We start from the raw sequence: 20,853 nt of genomic DNA on the forward strand, positions 1-20,853 counted from the left end.
TTCCTCCCTCCTTGGACCTCGCTTACTCTGCCCCCTCCCACATCTTCTCCCTCTCAACAAGCTTACAGAGGAGAAATGGAAGTGGTGGAAAACGAGTGAAAAATCTCCAGTGGGCAAGGGTTGAACATTCCCACCTTGTGAAATTCCCGCTGGAAATCCTCCCTGAGGACTGACCATGATCATTGCGGCTGTAGCGTCCGCCTCATATCCCCTAGGTTATTTCCACAGTGGAGACAGCCTGCAAATGGGCAGGAGGACGGGAGAATATGAGATCAACACGGACAGCTGGGGTAAAGGAAGCACAAAGTTCAATATAGGCTTGTAGCCCTCTAGTATCCTATTCTTCATGAGCCATTAAATCAGATAAGTGATTGAAGCACACACCTTTACCTCCTTCCTCCCTTCAATTCGCCCCTCCCTCCCCAGCCTCTCACCTCCCTTGACTATCCTTAAACAGCCCCCCTCCATATGCCGCAAAGCTCACATTCCAAGGGAAGCCTACCTGATTTTGCTTTAAGTTCTTCCCCGTGAGGAGCTCTCTGAGCTGCAGGCTGCCCTGAGAGAGAGAGAGACCCAGAGCCCTTCCCTAGGCACCCAGGGGCCCCTAGGAGGTATGGCTCGTATGAGGAAAGGTTAAGAATTCAGGACTTTTCAACTTTCCCTTCTTCTTGGGAATCATCCTCTTTCCCCACTCCAAGGACACCTGGGCTGGCTGAGGTGGGGTGATGGAGGGGAAGAGTGTGACATAAGGACCACAGATGGCCTGGACGTTTGACCAGGTCCTGGGGAGAAACTGCCTGGGTATGTAACTCCAAACCCAGCACTCTCCAATTTAAGTTCTGGAGTGAGGCGTTCTGCAGCCAGACCTCTGGAGGCTGTGTGTGTGTGTGTGTGTGTGTGTGTGTGTGTGTGTGTGTGTGTGTGTGTGTGTGTGTGTTGGGGTAGAGGGCAGGAGGAAAAACCAGAATGAGATGGCTTGGAGCTTAAGGGCATCCCCTACATTTCCAGGAGGAATCAGGGGACACAGGATCCAGGAACCCCAATGCAACGGCAGATTAGGGTCTTCCCCTCCCCCAACCATGAGCTTGCTTTTTCTCTTCCTGCAGCCCACGATGTCCTCGATTGGCTTAGAGATCACAGGTCATTCAGAGAAGTACCTGGGCCCACTTATTCCAGCTTCTGCCAAGGTGGGCTTTCAGATGTTCTCTCAGGGTCTTAGGTAATCTGACCCCCAATCTGCCTGCTGAGGCAGATTTCTCTGCCCAGGTGTGGGGAAGAAACGCCAGAGTCTGATGGCCCCCAGAACTCTCTCACCCGCCATTGCCCCGGGAATCTAGGTGAGCCTCACTTTGATTGTGTTTTATCTCCTGTCTTCGGGCTGCACTTTCTCAATGGGTAAGGAAAGGTGTGAAATCGTTGCCTCTATCTCAAGAGCAAAGACTCGATTTCTACACCTTCCCTCCAAAGAGTCCTGTTCCTCCAGCCTATTCCTCCTTATTTCATGTGCATGCTGTGCCCCCTTTCCAGAAGACCCCAGTGCTGCATTTTCCTGGATCTCCCCTTCTCTGGCTAGAGAGTGCTGGCCAGCAAGGGGGTTTATTTTTTCGAAGTGGATCTGGCGAAAACTCCCTCAGGAACCAGCTCTTCCCAAACCCCCACTTGCCTTGGAAATAGGGGCCCAAACCCAAGTCCCCTGGAACTCAACTCACAGCGTGTGGAGAGGAGAGTAGCCGGCAGCAGAGACCCCTGGGGGGGTAGCGTCCATGCCCCTGACACCGCCTCCCCCCCACCCCAGCCCCCTTGGAGGGTGGGAGCCGCAGGCACCGCTGTTTCTCCTAAATGTAGCGGCAGCTCTGACTAGGACTTGCTATCTGTGTCATCCGCACTTCCCAGGCTCCCCTGCTCCTCTCCTGTTTCCACAGCAACCAGTCTGGCGACAGCTCTAGAGCATCCCCCTCCCCTCCCCAGTCCTGGGTACCACTAGAGGCTGATCCATACGCCATAGCTATTTTTAGCCAAAGTTCCTCCTCCTGGACAACTCAGAGCTCGCCTCCTCACCCACTCAGGAAAAAAAAAAAAAAAGGAAAAGCTAGCATGCTGGCTCTTTCCTGAGAAGCTCCTTGCTCTGGGAAAATACAGGCCTTGATGTGTTTGGGAATAAGGCACTTGGTTTCCTAGGGATTCACCTCCAGCCGGGCTTCTGGGTCCATGTGCTGCTCTCGGGTCAGGCCTACCATCACAGTCTCCGTTTTTGGAGAGGCCACCCTTATCCAGAAGAAGGTAGCTAGAGGGAAAAGAGATCCACGCAAGGAAGGGAGGTAGGGTCAGAGGTTCTAATCTTTTTCACTGATTGTGACCCATAGGCATCACTTCACTTCCCTCAGCCACAGTCGCTCCATCTTTCACAAGATGTGGATATGTGCAAATAGCCCTTTCTGCCTACTTTCCAGGGTGTGCAGATCGAATGAGGCAATGTAAATCGAAGGGCTTTGAGGTGTAGTTTCTTAACAGCAAAAGGTCTAGAAACAACCCCAATGTCCAACAGAGAGAAAAGGCTAGTTTAGGGCTTACTAACTCTTCATTCAACAAATTTTTGTGGAGCCCACGTGCCAGGTAATGTGCTAGGTGGGGCTGACTACAGAAATGGATAAGTCCCTGCCCACCAGGAGCTCATGGTCCAGTGAGGGAGATAGATCCGTAAGCACAGAATACTAACACTACTACTAAGAATTGATTGAGCATCAGCTCCGAGCTAGACACACACCTTATTCAACAACCCTGGGCGATACCCTATGAGGATACCTATGAGACAGGTATTATTTTCTCTATTTATAGATGAGAAAATTAAAACTGAAAAAGGTTAAGTGATTTACCAAATGTCACAGAGCTGGATATCGGCAGAGAAGTAGTCACACTCACACACCTGTGTCATGCCCCCATGCTCTGCTCCCTTGGTAATGCAATATTTGTGGCAAAGCAATATAATCAGTTACTATGTTCATATATGTAAATGTGCATGCAGGCACACGGTTACATAAAAACCAGAACATGAAAGTATTCTTTTTTATTTTTGGCCTCAGCACCACACATCTTGCAGGATCCCAGTGCCCCAACCAGCGATCAAACCTGTGCCCCCTGCAGTGGAAGTGTGGAGTCCTAACCACTGGACCGCCAGGGAATTCCCCAAAGTATTCTTATAAACTGATCAGAACTGTGTAGAAATAGCTTTAGGAACACTGATAAAAATCAGGAAAAAAATTGGAGAAATGGAAATACTTCAATGTTTATTTTCCCGAGGGAAATAATTAAAAGCAGAGAGTGGTAGACGAATGCCAGGTGTTGCTAGTATCAGCATTATTATACCCAAGATATTGATCAGTTCTCCAGCTGCCTTAAAGTTGGAACAGGAAGATGTGAGCTAGAGAAGCAGGATGATGTAGAAATGGATACCAGCAGGTTAGAAGTCCCTGGAATGGCCTGGCAAGGTGGAAAAGGTGGTGCTGAGTAATATAGTGTCAGGAGGCAGTGTCCTGTGTTCAAGTCCCAACTCTGTCCCCTATTAGCTGGGTGACTTTGAGCAAGTTACTTAACCTCTCTGACCAGTTTCTTCATCTAAGAACTGAGAACAACTGTATTATCCATCTCTGGGGGATTGTCATGAGGATTATATGAGGCAGTGGTGGCACATTGTAAGTACTCAGTAGATGCTAGCTATGGTCTTCTTTCTTCTCATCATCATCGTCTTCATCCCAGGCATCTCCTGAAATCTCCACTTACCCTGTGCCGCCTTCCTCTGTTCTGGTGCCACCCAGTGAGACCTGCAGGGGGCACTCCTGGTACACTGCCCTCCTCTTCCAGCCCTCTCGCCTGTGTTTCTTGCTCCAAGTGGAAATATCGAGTTTTCAGCCTGAGATTGGCATCAGGAGGGCTGTTAAAGCCCCAGTCAACATCCCCGTCTCCTGGGCCTGGCCCTGTCACCTGAGCCTTGGGACTGCTAGCCTGCCCTTCTCTGTCCTGCCAAACAGCTGCTCACGTTGGTTCCACTGTGCCAGGAGCTCAGAGAGAAGAAACCAAACTCCTGGGCAAGAACGTATTTGCATAGAACTGGCCCCATTTCCTGGAGGGGGAAATCACAGGGCTGGCAGGGTCCTCCGGAAGATGTATCAGCCAGCCCCCTGCCTCAGTGCAGGCTGCCTTGAGCATGGCCTTCCTGACAAAGGAGACCACCACCCCCTCCCCTGCTTTATGGATCCAGCAGGTCCTGGACTTTACCTGGTTATCTAACCTCAATTCTCTGTTTATCATTGAACTTGAACAGAGTGAGGGAAAGAAAAAGTTTTCTTAGGTACCAGGATACAGAAAAATAAGCAGGATCCTAGCTTTCAGGTATTATGAGGTAAAGAAAGCAACTTTACAAGGAGTCAATGAAATATGTCAGTACAGTTGTGACGATGGGAGATTGGGTTTGGAACTGGAGAATGTTGAGGGCAGGAGGGGCACAGCTGGGGCCACATTGCTGGTCTATAAAGAACCTTGGTACAAAATAGAAAAAAGGACCCCCCTCTGGGCAGATGCACTCCTTATGGCATGTAGCAAGTGGTACTTTGACGTAAAAAAAAAAAATAAAAAGGGGAATCCCTCCAGCAGACACGGCTCCAAGCCATGATGCAAGGAATGGCAAACTGAACGTGGTTCAGTCCTCAATTTGCCCCCTCAGTGGGTGCCTTTATGCAGTGCACAAACTGTACAACTGTATGTGGCAGCCTTGGGATCAACCAATCTGGGAAGATTTCCTTGAGCAATATCATGAGACTTCTTAGGTAAAAGGTTGGAAGTGGGAGAGGAAGCATGAAGGGGAATACAGGAGGTGGCTGAGATATGAACTTAGTGGAGCAGGGAGGCCAATCAGATAGATTATAACAATTTCTATAAATTCAAGGGAGATGCGGCCCTAGGAAACTCAGAGCAGAGGGAGCATAGGTTTGCAGGAGTGAAATGTGGCTGGATATCAGAGTGAAATGGGGAGAAGCAGAGCACAAATCCAGGACAGACGGAGCCCCACTGGGCTCCTGAGGCTGAGGGCTTTGCTGGTCTTCTGGCTGAGTTCAGGAGAGCATGAGCATCAGAACCTTCTCATACACAGGTCTATCTTGCTTTATAGGACTGGAGGAAGTAGACCAGGATTTAAAAGTCATGGACTTTAGAGGTAGTCCAGAATTAATCCTCACTTTACGGGTAAGGGATGGATCCCAAGCACTTTACAGATAAGGATGGGTCCCAAGTAATTTACAGGTAAGGGATGGGTCCCAAGAGGATAGACAGAACTAAGACCCAGGCCTCCTGGCTCCTGGTCCCTGGTTGTTTCTTTATTCCCTGTTGCCTCCCTCCTACCACAGTATATTGGGTGTTAATAGAATTTCTGTCCATTGGACCCAATTAGAAAGGTACTAGAGAAACCACCTAGTTAAAGAAATTCTGGATAGAACCCTTTGGTAATGTGATTAAGCATCCCCTAACTTATGTCTCATAAATGTGAGTTTTTGTAAATCGCATTTACTGAAAGGAGGTGGTATACCTAAATAATGATCCATTCATGACTTGGTGGGGTGGGTGTAGCTCAGTCCCTCTCTTGGATTTCTCCTCTGTGGTCTGGGTTATCCAGCTATTAGGTGCCCTACTACTAATGGAAATTGTTCAGCCTTGTGGGGCCCAACACTAAAATGCCCCTTGGAATCCTGTGGTGGGCGTTGTCAGTATCTCTATTTCCAGCCGATCCCTCTGACTGTGAAATGTTGCCTATTCTGAGCCTCCTCATGCCTCCTGACCCAAAGCTTCCCTCATCCCTTCCGTCCGCACTGGCTTTTCCCAGCAGAAGCCCCTCATACTGCTGCCCACTTGTGGATTCTCCTTCCCAAACAAGTTACTCACCCCTACGGTCCTCTGTGCTCTGAAGGAGCCCCTGCCCTATTACGAATGAGGTAAAAGAAGAGATGAGGCCAAACTTGGGAGGAGTGAGTTAGAAAGGAGCAATTGAGAATAAGAAAGACGGAACTTGCTAAAGTGAGGAAACAGAGGGGTGTCCTTAAAAAAAGATGGTTCCCCTAACTGCCATTTTGTGTGGGAACACTGGACGTCGCAACCCTGGCAAATTTTTCATACCGATGTGTGCTCATATTGACAAGTTTATGTTTCAACCATGCAAAATCACTCTAGTATTACCTCGAGACAAGCTTTGGAGTTCAACGTACGTGGATTCAAATTCCAAATCGAACACTTTCTAGCTATGTTACCATAGGCGAGCTGCTGAAACTCTCTGAACCACAGTTTCTCCATCTCAAGTAATATGTATATCTTGCATAGTAAACACTCACAAATATGAATTTCCTATGCCGTTTATTATTGATTCCCTATTGGGCTCCTAGTGACTGTTCTAGGACTTCTTTTTTTTTGTAAAAAGACTTAGAAATGGGCTTCCCTGGTGGCGCAGTGGTTGAGAATCTGCCTGCCAATGCAGGGGACACAGGTTCGGGCCCTGGTCTGGGAGGATCCCACGTGCCGCGGGGCAGCTGGGCCCGTGAGCCACAGCTACTGAGCCTGCGCGTCTGCAGCCTGTGCTCCGCAATAGGAGAGGCCGCAATGGTGAGAGGCCTGCGCACCGCGATGAAGAGTGGCCCCCGCTTGCCGCAGCTGGAGAAAGCCCTCGCACAGAGAGGAAGACCCAACACAGCCAAAAATAAATAAATAAATAAATATTAAAAAAAAAAAAAAGACTTAGAAATTAAAAACTGACATTTGATATGTACAAAGGAATGTATACATGATGGATATCTGTGTATATGCTCTAAAACTTAATTTAAGAACAAAAACTCAACTTAAATCACTCTTGTAAAATTAGAAACTTACAGTGCCATTCAAGCTATCTGTGTCTTTTTCCACAACCTCTGCACACCTGCTGTTCTGGAACTTCTAAATGCTTTCTAATTGCTCAGTCCCACGGCCACCCTGAGTTTCAGTGAATGACTTTTCTGAACTACAGAAAAGTGAAAACCATTTGGAAGGAACTTCCGCAGAGACTTCTTCACCACCAGGTATCTCTTTCTGTTCCTGCCCTGTGATTCTTTCTTCCCTCGTCTCTCAGAGGAGTACTCCAAATGTCGAGCTGAGGAGTTTGCACTGTGACCTGTAAGCAAGGGCCACCAGTTTGGGGTTTTGATCCAAGGGCACAGGGACTGACATTGTGAATACAGGTTACCTCTTCCTTTGAGACTAGAGAGAAGGGTGAAGGGTGGGTCAAGGTCCTGGGCTGCTAGTGACCTTCTTGATCCTGATGGTGGCCATGAAATGAAAAAGGATATCCTAGAGAGATAGAACAAAGGGAGACTTGACAGAATTTGGTGGTTTTGTTGACATGTCAATGGATGGAACATAGGGTAAGGGTGAAGAGTGAAGATCATTTTTAGCTTTTTAATCTGATTAACTGGGAGGAATACAGAAGTAAGGAAGGAAGTCATGAGGACTCCCAGCCTTGAGGAGGAAGAGGATGAGTTCAGTTTGGGGCCTGTCCAGTTGGAGTGGAAATCCCCTGCCAGCCGCTGGAACTGTGGAGGTAATGCTCTAAAGAGAGCCCAAGGCTGAAGATAGAGATTTGGGTATAACTCAGGAACGATAGTTGGAGCCATGTAAGTGATGAAGGGTCCAGGAGCAGGACATGGAAAGAGAACATAAGACTGAACCTTGGGTATTGGAGGAGGAAACAGCTGTAGGTTGGGGTGTGTAGGGGCAGTGGAAGAAGATGAGCCTAGAATGACACCAGGTCCAGGTCATAAGAGGCCTTCTGTTCTATGGTTAGGAACTTGGACTTTACTTATGGACAATGGGCAGTGTATTGAAAGCTTAAATCGGGAAGTGACACAGTCAGATTTGTGTTTCAGAGAGATTGGTGTTTCTTCTTAAATGAAGGATTTTATGATCTGACAGATTATTAGAGTAGAGAAAGACTGGAGGTAGGCGTTAGAAGGCTGCTGTAGTAATCCTGGTGAAAGGTGATGGGGTCCTGGACCACTAGCATGATGATGAGATAGAGAGGAAGGGAGTGGGATTTAGGGGATTTAGAAAGTAGATGCATTGATTAGATAAGGGAGATGGGGTGAGGAAGAATGAAGTCTAGGATTGCTGCCTTGTTTCCTCTTGAGTCAAACCACTGTGTTCACCTGCAGATTAGTGTTCCTAAAATTCTGCTCTACCTTTGTCTCCCCTCTGCTCAAGAAACCTTCATTTACTCTCCATTGCCTTCAGAGCTGACCATGAATGGGCATAGCTTTATATTTACTCCAGGTCTTCCCCCACCACAAATGCTACGCTTACCTTCAGCCCAGTGCCCCCCCCACCCCCGCCATGGGGGCTATTTGAAATGGACATTTACCCATCATAGGGCGTTTAGAGGCTGAACTGAACTAAAATGTCAAGCGCCGTTCCTCTTTTCCCCCCCACTATGTATATCAACTCAATATGATAATACTGGTTACTGATTAGTAGTTAAATATCTATGATGAGCAAAAATGGGGAAATAAATGTTTTCTTCCTTAATACATGCCAAGAGTGGGAGATTGTGGATAAAAACCTCTCAAAACATGGATTCAGATAATGAAAGAAGTCCTTCGTGATGAAAAGGTTGAGAACCACCACTCCGTATTCTGGTCCAGTGGACCACTTTGCTGCTGTTTCCCAAGCAGACTTGTATTTTCCTGTCCTCCCAGGACTTTGTGAATGCAGTTACCTCTGCCTTAAATGCCCTCCCCACCGTCTCCCCGTACCTGAATCCTCTGCATTCTTTAGGGGCCTTATCGGATGGATGTCACGTCTGTCCTCCCACATCTGCAGGACCCCCTAAGTAGAGTAATCTTTCCCTTTCTGCTGCCTCCTGGGCACTCGGGCTGCATGTTCTGCCCTCTCTCAGACCAAGCCACTGCAAGTGGGAATGATGTCTGCGCATTTCGCATCCAGGACCTCACCCAGCACTTAGAAAACGGCAAACAGCATGGAAATGGTGCTGAAGGATATAACCCCGTCGTCCCCTGAGCCCGCCCCTTCGGCGCTGCTTGTCGGGCCACTGGGCCGGTCCTGAATTCATTTCCACCTCATTAACTCGGCCCCAGGTCCGCCCCCGCCTGCTCCCGCTCTCGTTCCCCATCCCTGACACGACAGCCTCCTTTTCCTTCCTTCTCTCTTCCCCTGTCATCTTGCCAGCTCGGCTTCTATCGCTTCGCCTATCGTCTCTCTATCTATTTCTCCCTGAGTCTGTCTGGGTCTCTGTCTTCGGGTGTTGCTCTCTGTCCTGCTCCTCCAGCTGTCTGGGGCTCCGCTTCGTTGCCCCTACGCCCCACCCCCTGCCCAGGCCCCTCCAATCCCGGCAGCTCGGGCCTGGCGCTCCACATTCCCATTGGCCTGTCCGGAGCCCCCCGCCCCCGCCCGCCCGGCCCCTCCAGGTCCCTCCGTTCGCGCAAAGTTTGGCTCTGCGCTGCGGAGGGAGGGGGCGGCCCGGCCCGGCCCAGCTCTGCCCCCGGCCGGCCCGACCCCGGCCCCGGCCCCAGAACCAGCCCTTATCTGATCCCAGCTCCGGGTTTAAGAGTCCTGGCCCTGCGCGTCGCACAGCTCCGTTCCTCACGCCTGCCCGCCCCGTCTGTCCGTCTGTCCCGCTGCCCATCCGAGGGGCCACTCCACCCTGGACCCAAGGTAAGACCCTGGCCCTGATGAAGGAGTGCTGCCGCTGCAGCCGGGGTCCTGTCCACCTCACTCTCCAGAGATACCGGGGCCCCCAGCCCCTAGGTCCCTACCCTGACTGGCCTCAGTGGTACGGTCCTATTCCCCAGCCTCCCACCTTGGGCGGCCCCAAACGGAGCCTTCTAGGAAGGGCTCACCAAGAAGGAAACTTTCCCAAACTGGTCACCTCAGCACTTTCAGCTAAGAAAGGGGCTTTCCTAATGCTCCTTCCTATTGGGCAGACCTGCAGTTGCATCACAGCCCTCCAACTAAATACAGTGACCACCACATATAACCATGCACACTCACAGGCACTCCAGAGAGTGCCCCCTCTTCCCGGGATCATCAGGTTACTCCCACTCCCATGCCCAGCCCCTTTTCCCCCCTCCCCATGCTGTGACATTCACACAGTGACACCCACTGATCACTAGTTCACACAGGGGAAGAAGACACCTACAGCTCAGATTAGGGAGATGTAGTAGCCTGGTGTGACTGGGACCCCCTGCCCACCCAGTTTCTTCCCTTCATTCCAACTTACCTCCCACTTCAAGACACCCCTCCCCATTACAACCCTCCTCCCCTCCCCACAGCTGTTTCACACTGAGATCACCTGGAGGAGAGCAGCAGGGCCACCTCTGCTAGAGTAAGAAGGGCAGATTGGGTTCCGTAACATCCACCCTCCAGGTGAGATGCCCCTTCCCCATCCCATCCCTTCTCCCCATCAGGAACTAACCAAGGGCACCTGCGTTAGGAAAGAGACAGGTTGGAACTTCCTGATTGGAGGGAGAAGAGTTGAGCCCCAGGATGCATGGAAGGACAAAACTGGGGACAAGTGGGAGTAGGACCTCTTGTATCTTGAGATCTCATTCTTGTTAATGAAGGGCCCCAGGCAGAGTGAGGCAGATGGGGAAGTGGGGGTGGTGAAGAAGCCAGTACAGATTTGGACCCCAAAGGAGGCCTAGGCTTAAAGCCTGATTCTGTTGCTTATCGATACACATTCTAGCTAAAGATTTCTGGCCCGTCTGCCTTGGCCATGGTTCTTGAATTTTTTTTCCCCACCAGGACTGCTTTAGGCATTTCTGGGTGGGAGGGAGATGATGATGGGAGACTTGATGCCCTTCTGTGAGGAATGACACGTGTTTAGGCGTGACGAGGGCCTGGAGTGGGTATCAGGAAACCAGTCTGAGAAGGGACCAGAAGCTACCACTGAATTCCATTCAGTTTCATCTTGAAAAGCTGTTCCTAATCTCCAAGGATTTTTGTTCTGTTACATGTTCCTGGCATGACGGTGGGCACCATCGGGTGCAGGGCTTGTTAATTCCTCATGATATAGGCTGGGTACGGGGGACCAAGTGTAGAAGCAACCGAGTGTCCTGGCTTATAGCTACTTCTTCAGGGAGGAGGAAACGAGGGAGGAGGGGGAGGGAAGGCATCATGCCAGGGAGAGGGGCCAGGGCTGGTCTGCAGAGGCAATAGGCATGGCCCAGGCAGTGCCAACTCCTCTTCCCCGCCCTCCAGTCCTTTGGTGGTGGTGGCGAGGGAGGGAGAGAGGGGGTGTTGGGGGGTGATCTGGGCCAGTCCAGCCTCCCAAAGCCCTTGCCAACCTGGGTCCTGAAAGGAGCTGCTGTTTTCTGAGCCATCCCCCCGCCCCGCACCCGGAGCTGAGCAGCCAACTTGTCTCAGTGGATATCAAATGGCAATGACTCCACTGAGTGGAGAGGGGTGGCGGGGGCAGGGTTATGGTCCCAATCCTTCTGTGGTTCTAATGCAGAATCCCACTGCTGCCCCCTACCCTGAGGGAAAAAAATCTGTCTGCCCAACATCTGCCCTACATGCGGTCTGTGGACACATACGTTTGTGTGGGAGGGTTAGTTGTCCGACTCCTGGCATCCCTCACCTCCTCCCTGTGTCCCACTGAACGGCGCCCCATCCCCACACCTGCACCTCTGTGCACGAGCTCGTTTATAACTCCAGCCTGGTTGGCTTGGGCTAAAAGGGAAGGGCGTGGCAGAAGACCCAGGGGCCTCCTTCCCTGGTCCTCCCTAGGGACCAGAGAGGCTGGGACACTTGGATCTGGGTGGGCTTAGATCAAGTCCTCTGAGGTCATGCCCAGATTAATGGAATAAGGGGTTTAGGGCTCTGGGGGGTCGTGGGGTGAGTCATGCAGAAAGACCCACTTCTACAAAGGAGAAAAGACCCCCTGCATCTTTTAGCAAAATGCTTGGTTTCTGCACACAAGATGGAAGATAGGCCAAACCTCCTGGCATCAGTGGGGAGGGAAAGAGATGTTGGGCAATGGAGCCCCTCAACTTTCCTGCCAAGGGTTACTTAGGACGGAAGGAAAAAACCTCCAGTCTCCCTCCCCTCCCCAGCCTAGATTCTTCTCTTGCCTGAATGGTCAGTGCTACTGTCCGGGTTAATGCCAAACTGTCCAGGATGGTGGTGAGGCCCTGGAAGGGGCAGAGAGAAGGGAGAGTCCGAGGCATACTGCTAAGATGAAACTGCAGAAAGATTAGAGAGATGGGAGATCTGGAATCCAAGTGTTTTAGCACCCAGTGAAGGGTGGCTGGCAGGGGCGGCTCTTGGGAATCGAGCTTTCTGAGTTTACCACATCACCCTGTCTCTTCCACAGGCTGTGTTCAATGCTTTTCTCCCTTCATCCAAGTTTAACATACGTGTTGCCACCATTTTCATGGAGGCAGTGCATCTGAGTGGCCCCTCTTCATCCCCTCCCCACATCAGAACCTTGAAAGGGCACAGAGAAAAGGATTATGGGAAAAACTCTCCCGTGGGTGTCTGCCAGCTGGGAGCTGGATTTGAGGTGGTGGGGAGAAGGGAGGGGCTGGCTCTGGAATGCAGGAGAGAAGTGAAAACTGAACTGCGTGGCTTGGAGAAAGAGGCTGGAGAAACATGGGCTTCAGAGGACTGAATTAGCACTTCAGGCCCCTAAAAAGGTGTAGCATAGAAGGAGTGGATATGACCATTCTGCTCCCCTTCCAATGGCAGAAGACCTGGGGAAAGGATTGGGGCTGCAGCTTGAAGGACCTAGGCTAGATTTCAGGAAGCAGGTCCATAAAAGGAAAGAGATCTGAAATGGAGTTTGGGAAAGAGAGGCAGACCACCTTCTGGACCCAAATAAAAACAAACCCACCCCCCCAAACAAAAAAGCCCATCATTAAGGCTTGTGAGGGGGGAGCTGTGAAGCTCAGAGAAGCGCACAGATTATTGCAACAGTTGTCAAGACGCCTCTTCTGGGGGGAAAGTGCGACCCCACGGTGCTGTCTCAGGGCTCCTTTCTGTTGTCTGAGAGGCAGAGGCATAGTGGTTAAGAGCACAGCCTTGGAGTCAGACTTCCTGGGTTTAAAATCCTGCTTTCACTGCTTAGTAGCTACAGATGTCTCCTCATCCTTACAATGGGGCTAATTATAGTTGTGTATTAAAAGACTCGATATTTGTAAAGGGCTTGGAGTGGTGCTTAACATGTTAAAAATAAAAAGTGCAGTTGTTGGCTGTTATGGTTCTCCCACCTCTGTGACTCTTTCTACTCCGTCGTCTTGCCTGGCTCCTGGGCCTGCTGCAGCCCTTCTCTGTGGCTTTTCTGAGGTCTGTCCTAGGTCTCTGTCTCTCCGCCCTTCTAGAGTTTGGGAAGGTGGGAGAATTATCAAGTCGTTTAACATGAGCTTCCTGTCTTCATTCCAACAAGCTGGGCGTCGCCTGGGTCTCCACGCCCCTGGGCCCTTCTTTCCATGAGTTTTCACCAAGCAGGTGTGCTGTCTGCAACTCGGATTCGATAAATGTAACCGAGCTGCTGGGCTTCCCTAAAATAGTCTCTTCCCCCGTCTGGGTGACTTATGTCTTCCAGCCAAAGACGCCGGCTTCTCTCTACCCCGACATCTTGCCCCTGTCCCTCCATGGCCCTGCCTCTTCCCTCCCTGCCCACATTTCCCCCACAACTCCCTTCAGGTGTGTGAGTCTGCCTCTTCTCTGCCCCCTGATCAGCCTGTTCATCCCGTGAGCCTGGGTGCCCAAAGCGGCCTCCTTAATGATCTTCCTAACTTCCACCTTTCTTTCTCCTTGATTCCCTCTTTACTCCACACAGAATTATCACTGGAACTGTCATCATGAAGCATCAGTTTTATCTTGCCCCTTTGCTACTCAGACGTCTCTGTGGGTTTTCAGGTGAAAACTCCCAATCACAGTCTTCAAGATACTTTATATCAGCCTTTCTCCCATCCCCTCCAGTTCCCCTATCTTTTGGGACCCCCATCGATTCAGACCTTGTTCTGGGGGAGCATATCCCATGGCAATCCCTGAGCCACACCCCTTCCACCCTGGGACCTCACACAGGCCTACCCCTCCAAGTCCTGCCCCTCCTACAAATCTCCATCCTTCTGTTTCCCTATCTGCTCTGTCATCTTGTACCCCTTCTCCTCAGCATCCTGCCTGTTCCTTGTCCTTCGTGTCTATGAATTTGCCCAGGATGACCTGGGCAGTGGTAATGTTGGAGGGGACATCCTGTCTCCTACAATAACAGGAGCTCCTCTAGGGTGGGGCCTACACCCCTGTCAGACTGTCGACTCCCTGAAGCAAAGGCATCTCTTCCCTCCCTGGACCCCTCTGCACCCAGGGCACAGACTGCCTACTGACCAGCTTGACTAGGTAGGAAACCTTTCTGGTTGCTAATTCTGGGGGAGGACCCTGACTTCAGAGGTTTAGGAGTGTCCTAGACTAGGGTGTATGTAAGACTCTATTATCCAACTCTCTAGGGAACCTCCAGAGAAACTCCTCTCCTACTAAACTCCCCATCCTGTGGAGACAGTTTTACCCTAAGATTATAAGCAGCAGATTAAGCGCTGCTGGCCCAAACACAAAAATTCACATGGGTATCCACAGAACCTTTCTCTCCACGCCAGGGAGGTCTGCTCCTGCCTGATGCTGGGCTTGTCAGTGGGCGTCTGGAGTGGGAAAGGGGCAGAGGCCAGAGTCTAGTCTGGGACAGCCCCGTTGTCTGGAGCATACCTCTGGGTGGGAGCCTGCAAGCTGGGAGACACGTGGGCATAGCTCTAAAGTCGGGTTAGGCCTGACCTTTTAGAGTTATATCCTCAGGTCCACCCCCATCCTAGTCCCAACCACAAGACCCGGGCACACACCTTCTCCCCACATCTAAATCTCCCTGGTTGACCCTCTGTAAAAAAGACATGGGCAACGGCAAGAGGAAAGGGCGAGGATGTCTGAGTCTAGGGCAGTGGTTCTCAAACTTTTTGGTCTCAGGACCCCTTCACATCTTAAAAATTATTGAAGACTGCAAAGAACTTTTGTTAATGTGGATTACATTGATAGGTCAGAAATGAGAGGAAACTTAAAATATGCATTAACTCATTTAAAAATAACAGCAATAAACCCGTTTTGCATGTCAATTTAGATGACATATTTTTAACAAAAAAACAGCTATGTTTAAAAACAGACAAACAAAAGTTTAGTAAGTGGCATTGTCTCACATTTTCACAAATCTTTTTAATATCTGGCTTAATAGAAGACAGTTCGTGTTTCATATCTGCTTCTGCATTCAATATGTTACAATATCATATTGCAATGTAGCTTCTGGAAAACTCCATTGAACACTCATGAGAGAATGAAAGTGAAAAGAAGCAAATAACATATTAGTATTATTATGAAGATAGGTTTGACCTCATAGAGCCTCTGAAAGGGTCTCAGGAGCCCCCAGGGTCCCTGGACGAGACTTTGAGAATTACTAGTCCAGAGGAACGTCAGAAAACAGTTTGGAAAAGCCCCACGTGATTTGAACATCCTGGTTGATCTCGCTTAGCTGCCCATGGTCTTTTGAATGTTTTCACTAGGGAGGCAGTATGGGGTAGTGGTTAATCATGTGGGTCCTGGAGACAGACTACCTACTTGAGCTTGAATCTCAGTTCTACCACTCACTAGCTGTGTGACTTTGGGCAGATTATTAACATCTCTGTGCTTCAGTTGTCTCGTCTATAAAATCGAGCTTTTTAAAAGTGCCTACTTTTTAGAATTGTTGAGAATTAGATGTTGTAACGCTAGAAAAGGGCCTAGCATAGTGCTGAATAATATGAGCTCTCATTAAATACCAGAGCCTTGCCCCTGAATCCACTGCCCACGGGCCCAGAAGGCAGTGCGATGCAGAAGTGACCTTTCCCAAATTGCAGATGTGGGTTTCTTGAACCAGAGAGGAAAAGTGACTTGTGTGAGGTCCCAGGAAAACTTAACAGGGTTGTTGGGCCCTGAACCCAGGAGTTCTAACTCTTAGCCCTACACTTTCCCCACCAGACTTTTTCAGTGGGGGAAAAAAACCCAAGGTCCTGAGAGGAGGGGAGCAGAACTTACCTTTCTCCCAGCAATCCCAAGTGTTCCATCCAGGGCCAATAGCAGTAGAGCAGGAAGCCTTGAGTTGAGGGCAGGTAGCAGGGGGGAACTTCCTGACCTCAATAGCAACTGAAAAAGGAGAAAGCAAGCCAGGAGAAGACATTCCTAAGCCCAGAAGGTTTTTCCATCTTGCCTTGTGGGGAGCAGTTCTGTAAAGTGGCCCCAGCCCTCTCTCCTAAGGGTTTCTGGCCCAGGGCAGAGGAAGTCTGTGATAGGGCAACACTGCTTCTCCTGGGGCGCCCCTTTCCTGCTCACTGCCTGCGGCCCCTTCCTGGATCGTCCCCTCCTCTCAGTCTCCCAGCACTCCAGGCTCTGGGTCCCTTTCCCAGTGGCTCCTGACCCTGCCCTTTGTGCTGTGCTGCCAGGGCAGTGCATGCACCTTGGGAAGGGTGCCAGTGGGGGTGGGGGGTCCCCTGGCCAGGAGGAGAAGCCTCTCCCCACAGCTCTGGGGAAGGGGATGACGCAGATGGGGGAGACAGACAAACACACCAGGGGCAGGGGTGGGGGGAGCCAGCCCTGGCTCTTTGGCCTGTCAGCCAAATCCCCCTGAGCTGGGCTGCAGGCACCACCTTGTCAGAAGCCTAAATACTCCAAACCCCAAGCACACACCCTGAGCAGAAGCATTCTGGAGGGTCAGATGCCACCAGCAGCCGCCGAGCCTGACAAGTCGAGGCGGGCTTAGGTTTGAGACCTTGCTGTCTATTGCTCAGTTTTTCCTCTGCCACCCACACAGTTCCCTAGAATAGATGGGAAAACTGAGGCCAAAAGTGGGTGGGCTCAGACTGCCCACGTGCTTCTTTCCAGAGTCCAGTTGGGAGGAAGGGGCCTGGCCTCCCACAGCCCCTCCTCCCCCATCCCTCCCAGTCCCCCTGGTTTTTTCCATTTGGAAAGCCCTTTCTGGCTCGTGGCAGGTTTGGGGGCCCTGGTCTAGTCTCCCTCCCCTGTCTCCTGGGCAGTGTCCCCAGGGGAGCCCCCGGGGGCTGAGATCTCTTCAGTCTCAGCCCTGCCCCACCCCCTGCCTCCACCCGCGAGGCCAGCAGCCCCCCAACCCCCGCCCCTGGGCTGTGGGACAGGGAGAGGGCCGAGGGGCTGGCTCTGCATACTAATGTCCTGCCCATTGTCAAAGCCCCTTTGTGCCCCAGAGCTCCATTGAGGCGCCTCCGGGGCGGGCACAATGGGGGCTCTGTCCCCGAGTTCCCCCAAACAGTCACCTGCTTTCAGAGCCTCCCCCCGCTCCCACCCCAACCCGCCCCAGTGTCCGGAGGGCCCAGCGAGCTTGGGGGAGTGGGGCCAGAGCCAGGGGGGATGGGCAGGAGGCGACCCCCACCCCTCCCTGGGCAGGCTGGGGAAATGGGCCCAAGGCAGGGAGAGGCCCTGGCTTACAGGGGGCGGGGGCGGGGCAGTCTGTGGATGGACTTGGAATGCAGGTTCCGTGAGGCCGGCCAAGGGGAAGGGGCACTCAGCCTGCCCACTCCTCGGTTCCACATGCCCGGCCGCCGCGGCCCGTGCCTTCCCGCCTCTCCTCCTCCTCCCACCACGAGGCTCATATATGCAGAGACACACAGGCACACGCTCATGCATGCGGCCCCACACACGGCTCCCGGACGCACGCCGGAGCGGATGTGCCCGGACCCAGCAGGCCGACTCAGGCACACAGACCCGCACCGGCCACTCGCATATGCACCAGCACACCCGCCCTCCATCCCCTTTGCACCCCTTCTGCCAGCCTCCAGCCTCGAGAGGCTCAGCACCAGCGCCCCAGCCCCCGACCACCCCCCACCCCGTGCCCTCGCTGCCCCCTGCTGCTCCAACACAGGTTATAACAAGTTTGCACTTGTTGTGACCTCAAGAATGTGGCCCTGGGGCGGGGAATGTCCCGCTGCTCCAGACCTCACCTGCTTATACGTTAACCATGGACACGGTCTCTGCTGAACCGTGAGCACGCCCGCCCCCTCCCCCCCCCATCCCACAGACCACAGAGAGGTTTGGTGAGCCAGGACCCCCGCCCCAGAGCGGAGCCAAACACACTGAATGGAGTGATGCGGGAATGACCAACCCCAGCCTGCCCCAGCACCGGCCCAGGGCCACCAGCCCTTGCACCTGCCCAGCGCACTCAGGGTCACGGCCTCTCACCACCCTGTGAGGTAGATGGCCTCGTTATCATTTCCCCGTTTTATAGTAGGGCTCTGACAGGTGCATGACATATCCAGGTGGCAAGACTGGGACTCCATTCTAGAATGGAAGTCTCTTGCTGCTGGGTGTTTTCCTGGGTTGTTTTTTTGCGGGGCAGGGGTCACTATCTGCCTCTTGGCTTCACTGAGATGACCCAACCCATGTGGAATTTTCACAGAATTATCTTTTGCCCACCTTCTTTGGGAAGAGTGGGGGTATGTTGGGGTTGGAGTAGGGAGAACAATGGGTACAGGGACCTTAAACAGGATTCTGCGTCCAGAAAGAAACTCAAAAGTTCACCTTGACCCTTGACTGCCTCTAGGCAGGGTGAGCCTACCTCCTTCCATTTCCTACATTCCCATGGGCCCCATTCCCATTGCTGACGGATCACTGGAGAGAGGAGCCCCATGGCCTTCTTGGCTAGAGTTTGGAGTTTGGGATCTCTGTTGATTGTAAGTCCTTCACGACACCTGGCTCTGACCTTCCCTGTTAGTATCCTATGTCTGTATAAGGATCTATAGGGCATGTCTGTGCCTCTCCTACTATTCTGGTCTGGGGCATCTTCTGGAAGCCTGGAGCAGGTACCCTAAAAAGGGAAGAGATGGAGGGCTTACCAGGACCAGGACCCCGAGGATTTGAGGGCTGCTTGCACGATTGTGTGCTGGGACCTGGGGTGGTTGATGGGGTCACAGTTGCAGAAACCCCATTAGATGGAGAACTAAGCTGATGTTGGTTTGCTCATCTGCAAATGTTATCGAATGCCGATCTCCATGATGCTTCCCTTACATCAGAATTGCAAAGACCCTTGCAGGACCCTTCTATGCCTTAACCCCACTGCTCACCTAGAATGCTCCCCGGCTGGCTGCCAGATTCTGCTGAAGTTGCACCATCCATCTGTCTTCCTCCATGCAGGAACACTCCTCTCCCAGCCCTTATTCTCTGGTGTATTCTTCTGTCTCCAAGTGCCCTTCCAAATGTCCCCTGTTGGAGAAGGAGGCCTGGCCAAAGGACAATTTCCGTCCCTCCAGCTGCACTCAGGCTTGGGCGGGTGGGGGACAGTGAGACAGCGACCTCTGAATCTAGTTCTGCATCTAGTCAGTGTCGTTGTGCCACCCCTGCCCCCATCCTTCTACTCAAAGGAGGAATGTGGATAAGGAATAAGTGGAAAGTTGGGGAAGGGCAGAGAGATTCCCTCCCAGGGTGACAGTAGACCCCCCGCCCCCACCGCCAGGCTTCTCTGTGTGAGGGTCAGAGGTTGCTCTTCAAACGTGGAGCCTGAGAAGGAAAGGGAGTGGCGAGGACCCCTGTCGGGGAAGGTGGCTCAATTCCCTGAAATGCGTCAGAAGCACAGGGTGCCTATGGGTCTCCATCTCCACCAAGGGTAAAAATAAGAACAAATTGCTTAGGCAGCAACAAGCAAATTTTGACTTAGCAGGAAGCATTTCCTGGGTATAAGGGATTACCAGGCAAAGGGGAAGGATGGAAGGAGGTGGAGGACTCACTCCCCCTGATGAGAAAGAGAGGCCCAGCTTAGCCGCCTATTGAACAGAGGTTGGGTGGCCTAGGAGACATTTCCAAAGGGGCTTAGAGCCCCTGTGGGCCATGGACTTCCAGCTGTCTCAGGTAACTCCCTTGATCATTTCCACAACCCCTAGCAGAGAACATCATTGAATCTGCCCCTTCCCAATGGGCCCGCTATCTGCTGTTTCTTTTCTTTTTTTTTTTTTTAAAGATTTGTTTATTTATTGATTGATTGATTGCTATGTTGGGTCTTCGTTTCTGTGCGAGGGCTTTCTCTAGTTGCGGCAAGCGGGGGCCACTCTTCATCGCGGTGCGCGGGCCTCTCACTATCGCGGCCTCTCTTGTTGTGGAGCACAGGCTCCAGACGCGCAGGCTCAGTAGTTGTGGCTCACGGGCCCAGCTGCTCCGCGGCATGTGGGATCCTCCCAGACCAGGGCGCGAACCCGTGTCCCCTGCATTAGCAGGCAGATTCTCAACCACTGCGCCACCAGGGAAGCCCCTGCTGTTTCTTCTAGCTCTTCTTGTTGTCATATTTCTGGGCCAGCTGCTGTGGGGCAAGGAGATTCCTGAGGCCTGCTGATGCGAGGGGCACACTGGACACCCCTAGGCTGGGGCTTTGGTTGGAGGGGAAGAGCTCAGTGGATAATGCTCCTAGGTTGGCCCTTCAGGACCCCAGGGTTAAGAAAAGATCTTGTAGGAAGAGAGAGCTTGGGATGAGGAAGAAAGCCAGGGTTATTGCTCTGATTCTGGTGCTATGAGCCGGCTGTGTGATTGTGGAAAAGTTACTCAACTTTTCTAAACCTTGGCTTCCTCTTCAGCGAAATGAAGGGGTTGAACAGGGTGACCATGGGGGCCTCCCAGCGCCGACATGCCATGATGGTATGGTGGCCAGATGAAAAGTGCAGTTTAAGTGGGCCTGGGTTCAACTTGCAGTCACCTCTTCCTTACTAGTGGTCCTTCTGGACAAGTCAGCTAACCTTTCTGAGTCTGGTT

At 51.9% G+C, this 20,853-nt stretch overlaps 2 protein-coding genes across 11 annotated transcripts in view; one reads left to right on the top strand and one right to left on the bottom strand.

Moving 5' to 3' along the window:
• The window catches only part of KCNJ9 (potassium inwardly rectifying channel subfamily J member 9), a 55,899-nt gene that overhangs the window by 7,063 nt on the left and 27,983 nt on the right, over positions 1-20,853 (bottom strand). The window contains exons 1-3 of one of the 9 annotated variants that reach the window (XM_082473747.1): positions 1,710-8,802; positions 503-604; positions 135-238 (exon numbers count right to left, since the gene is read on the bottom strand). Coding sequence is in view for 1 of the 9 variants with exons in the window: in XM_082473745.1 (XP_082329871.1) it covers positions 8,814-8,828 (15 nt within the window). In the remaining 8 variants the exon portion in view is untranslated. The other 8 variants (XM_082473748.1, XM_082473749.1, XM_082473746.1 and 5 more) reach the window with 8 other exon arrangements.
• Positions 9,501-20,853, top strand: part of KCNJ10 (potassium inwardly rectifying channel subfamily J member 10) — a 32,328-nt gene continuing 20,975 nt past the window's right edge. The window contains exons 1-2 of one of the 2 annotated variants that reach the window (XM_082475505.1): positions 9,501-9,732; positions 10,350-10,443. The gene's annotated coding sequence lies outside the window, so the exon portion shown is untranslated. The remainder of the gene's footprint in view (positions 9,733-10,349; positions 10,444-20,853) is intronic. The other variant, XM_082475506.1, reaches the window with a different exon arrangement.

This window comes from Balaenoptera physalus (genome assembly GCF_965194825.1).
Source record: "Balaenoptera physalus genome assembly, chromosome: 1".
Lineage (NCBI taxonomy): Eukaryota > Metazoa > Chordata > Mammalia > Artiodactyla > Balaenopteridae > Balaenoptera > Balaenoptera physalus.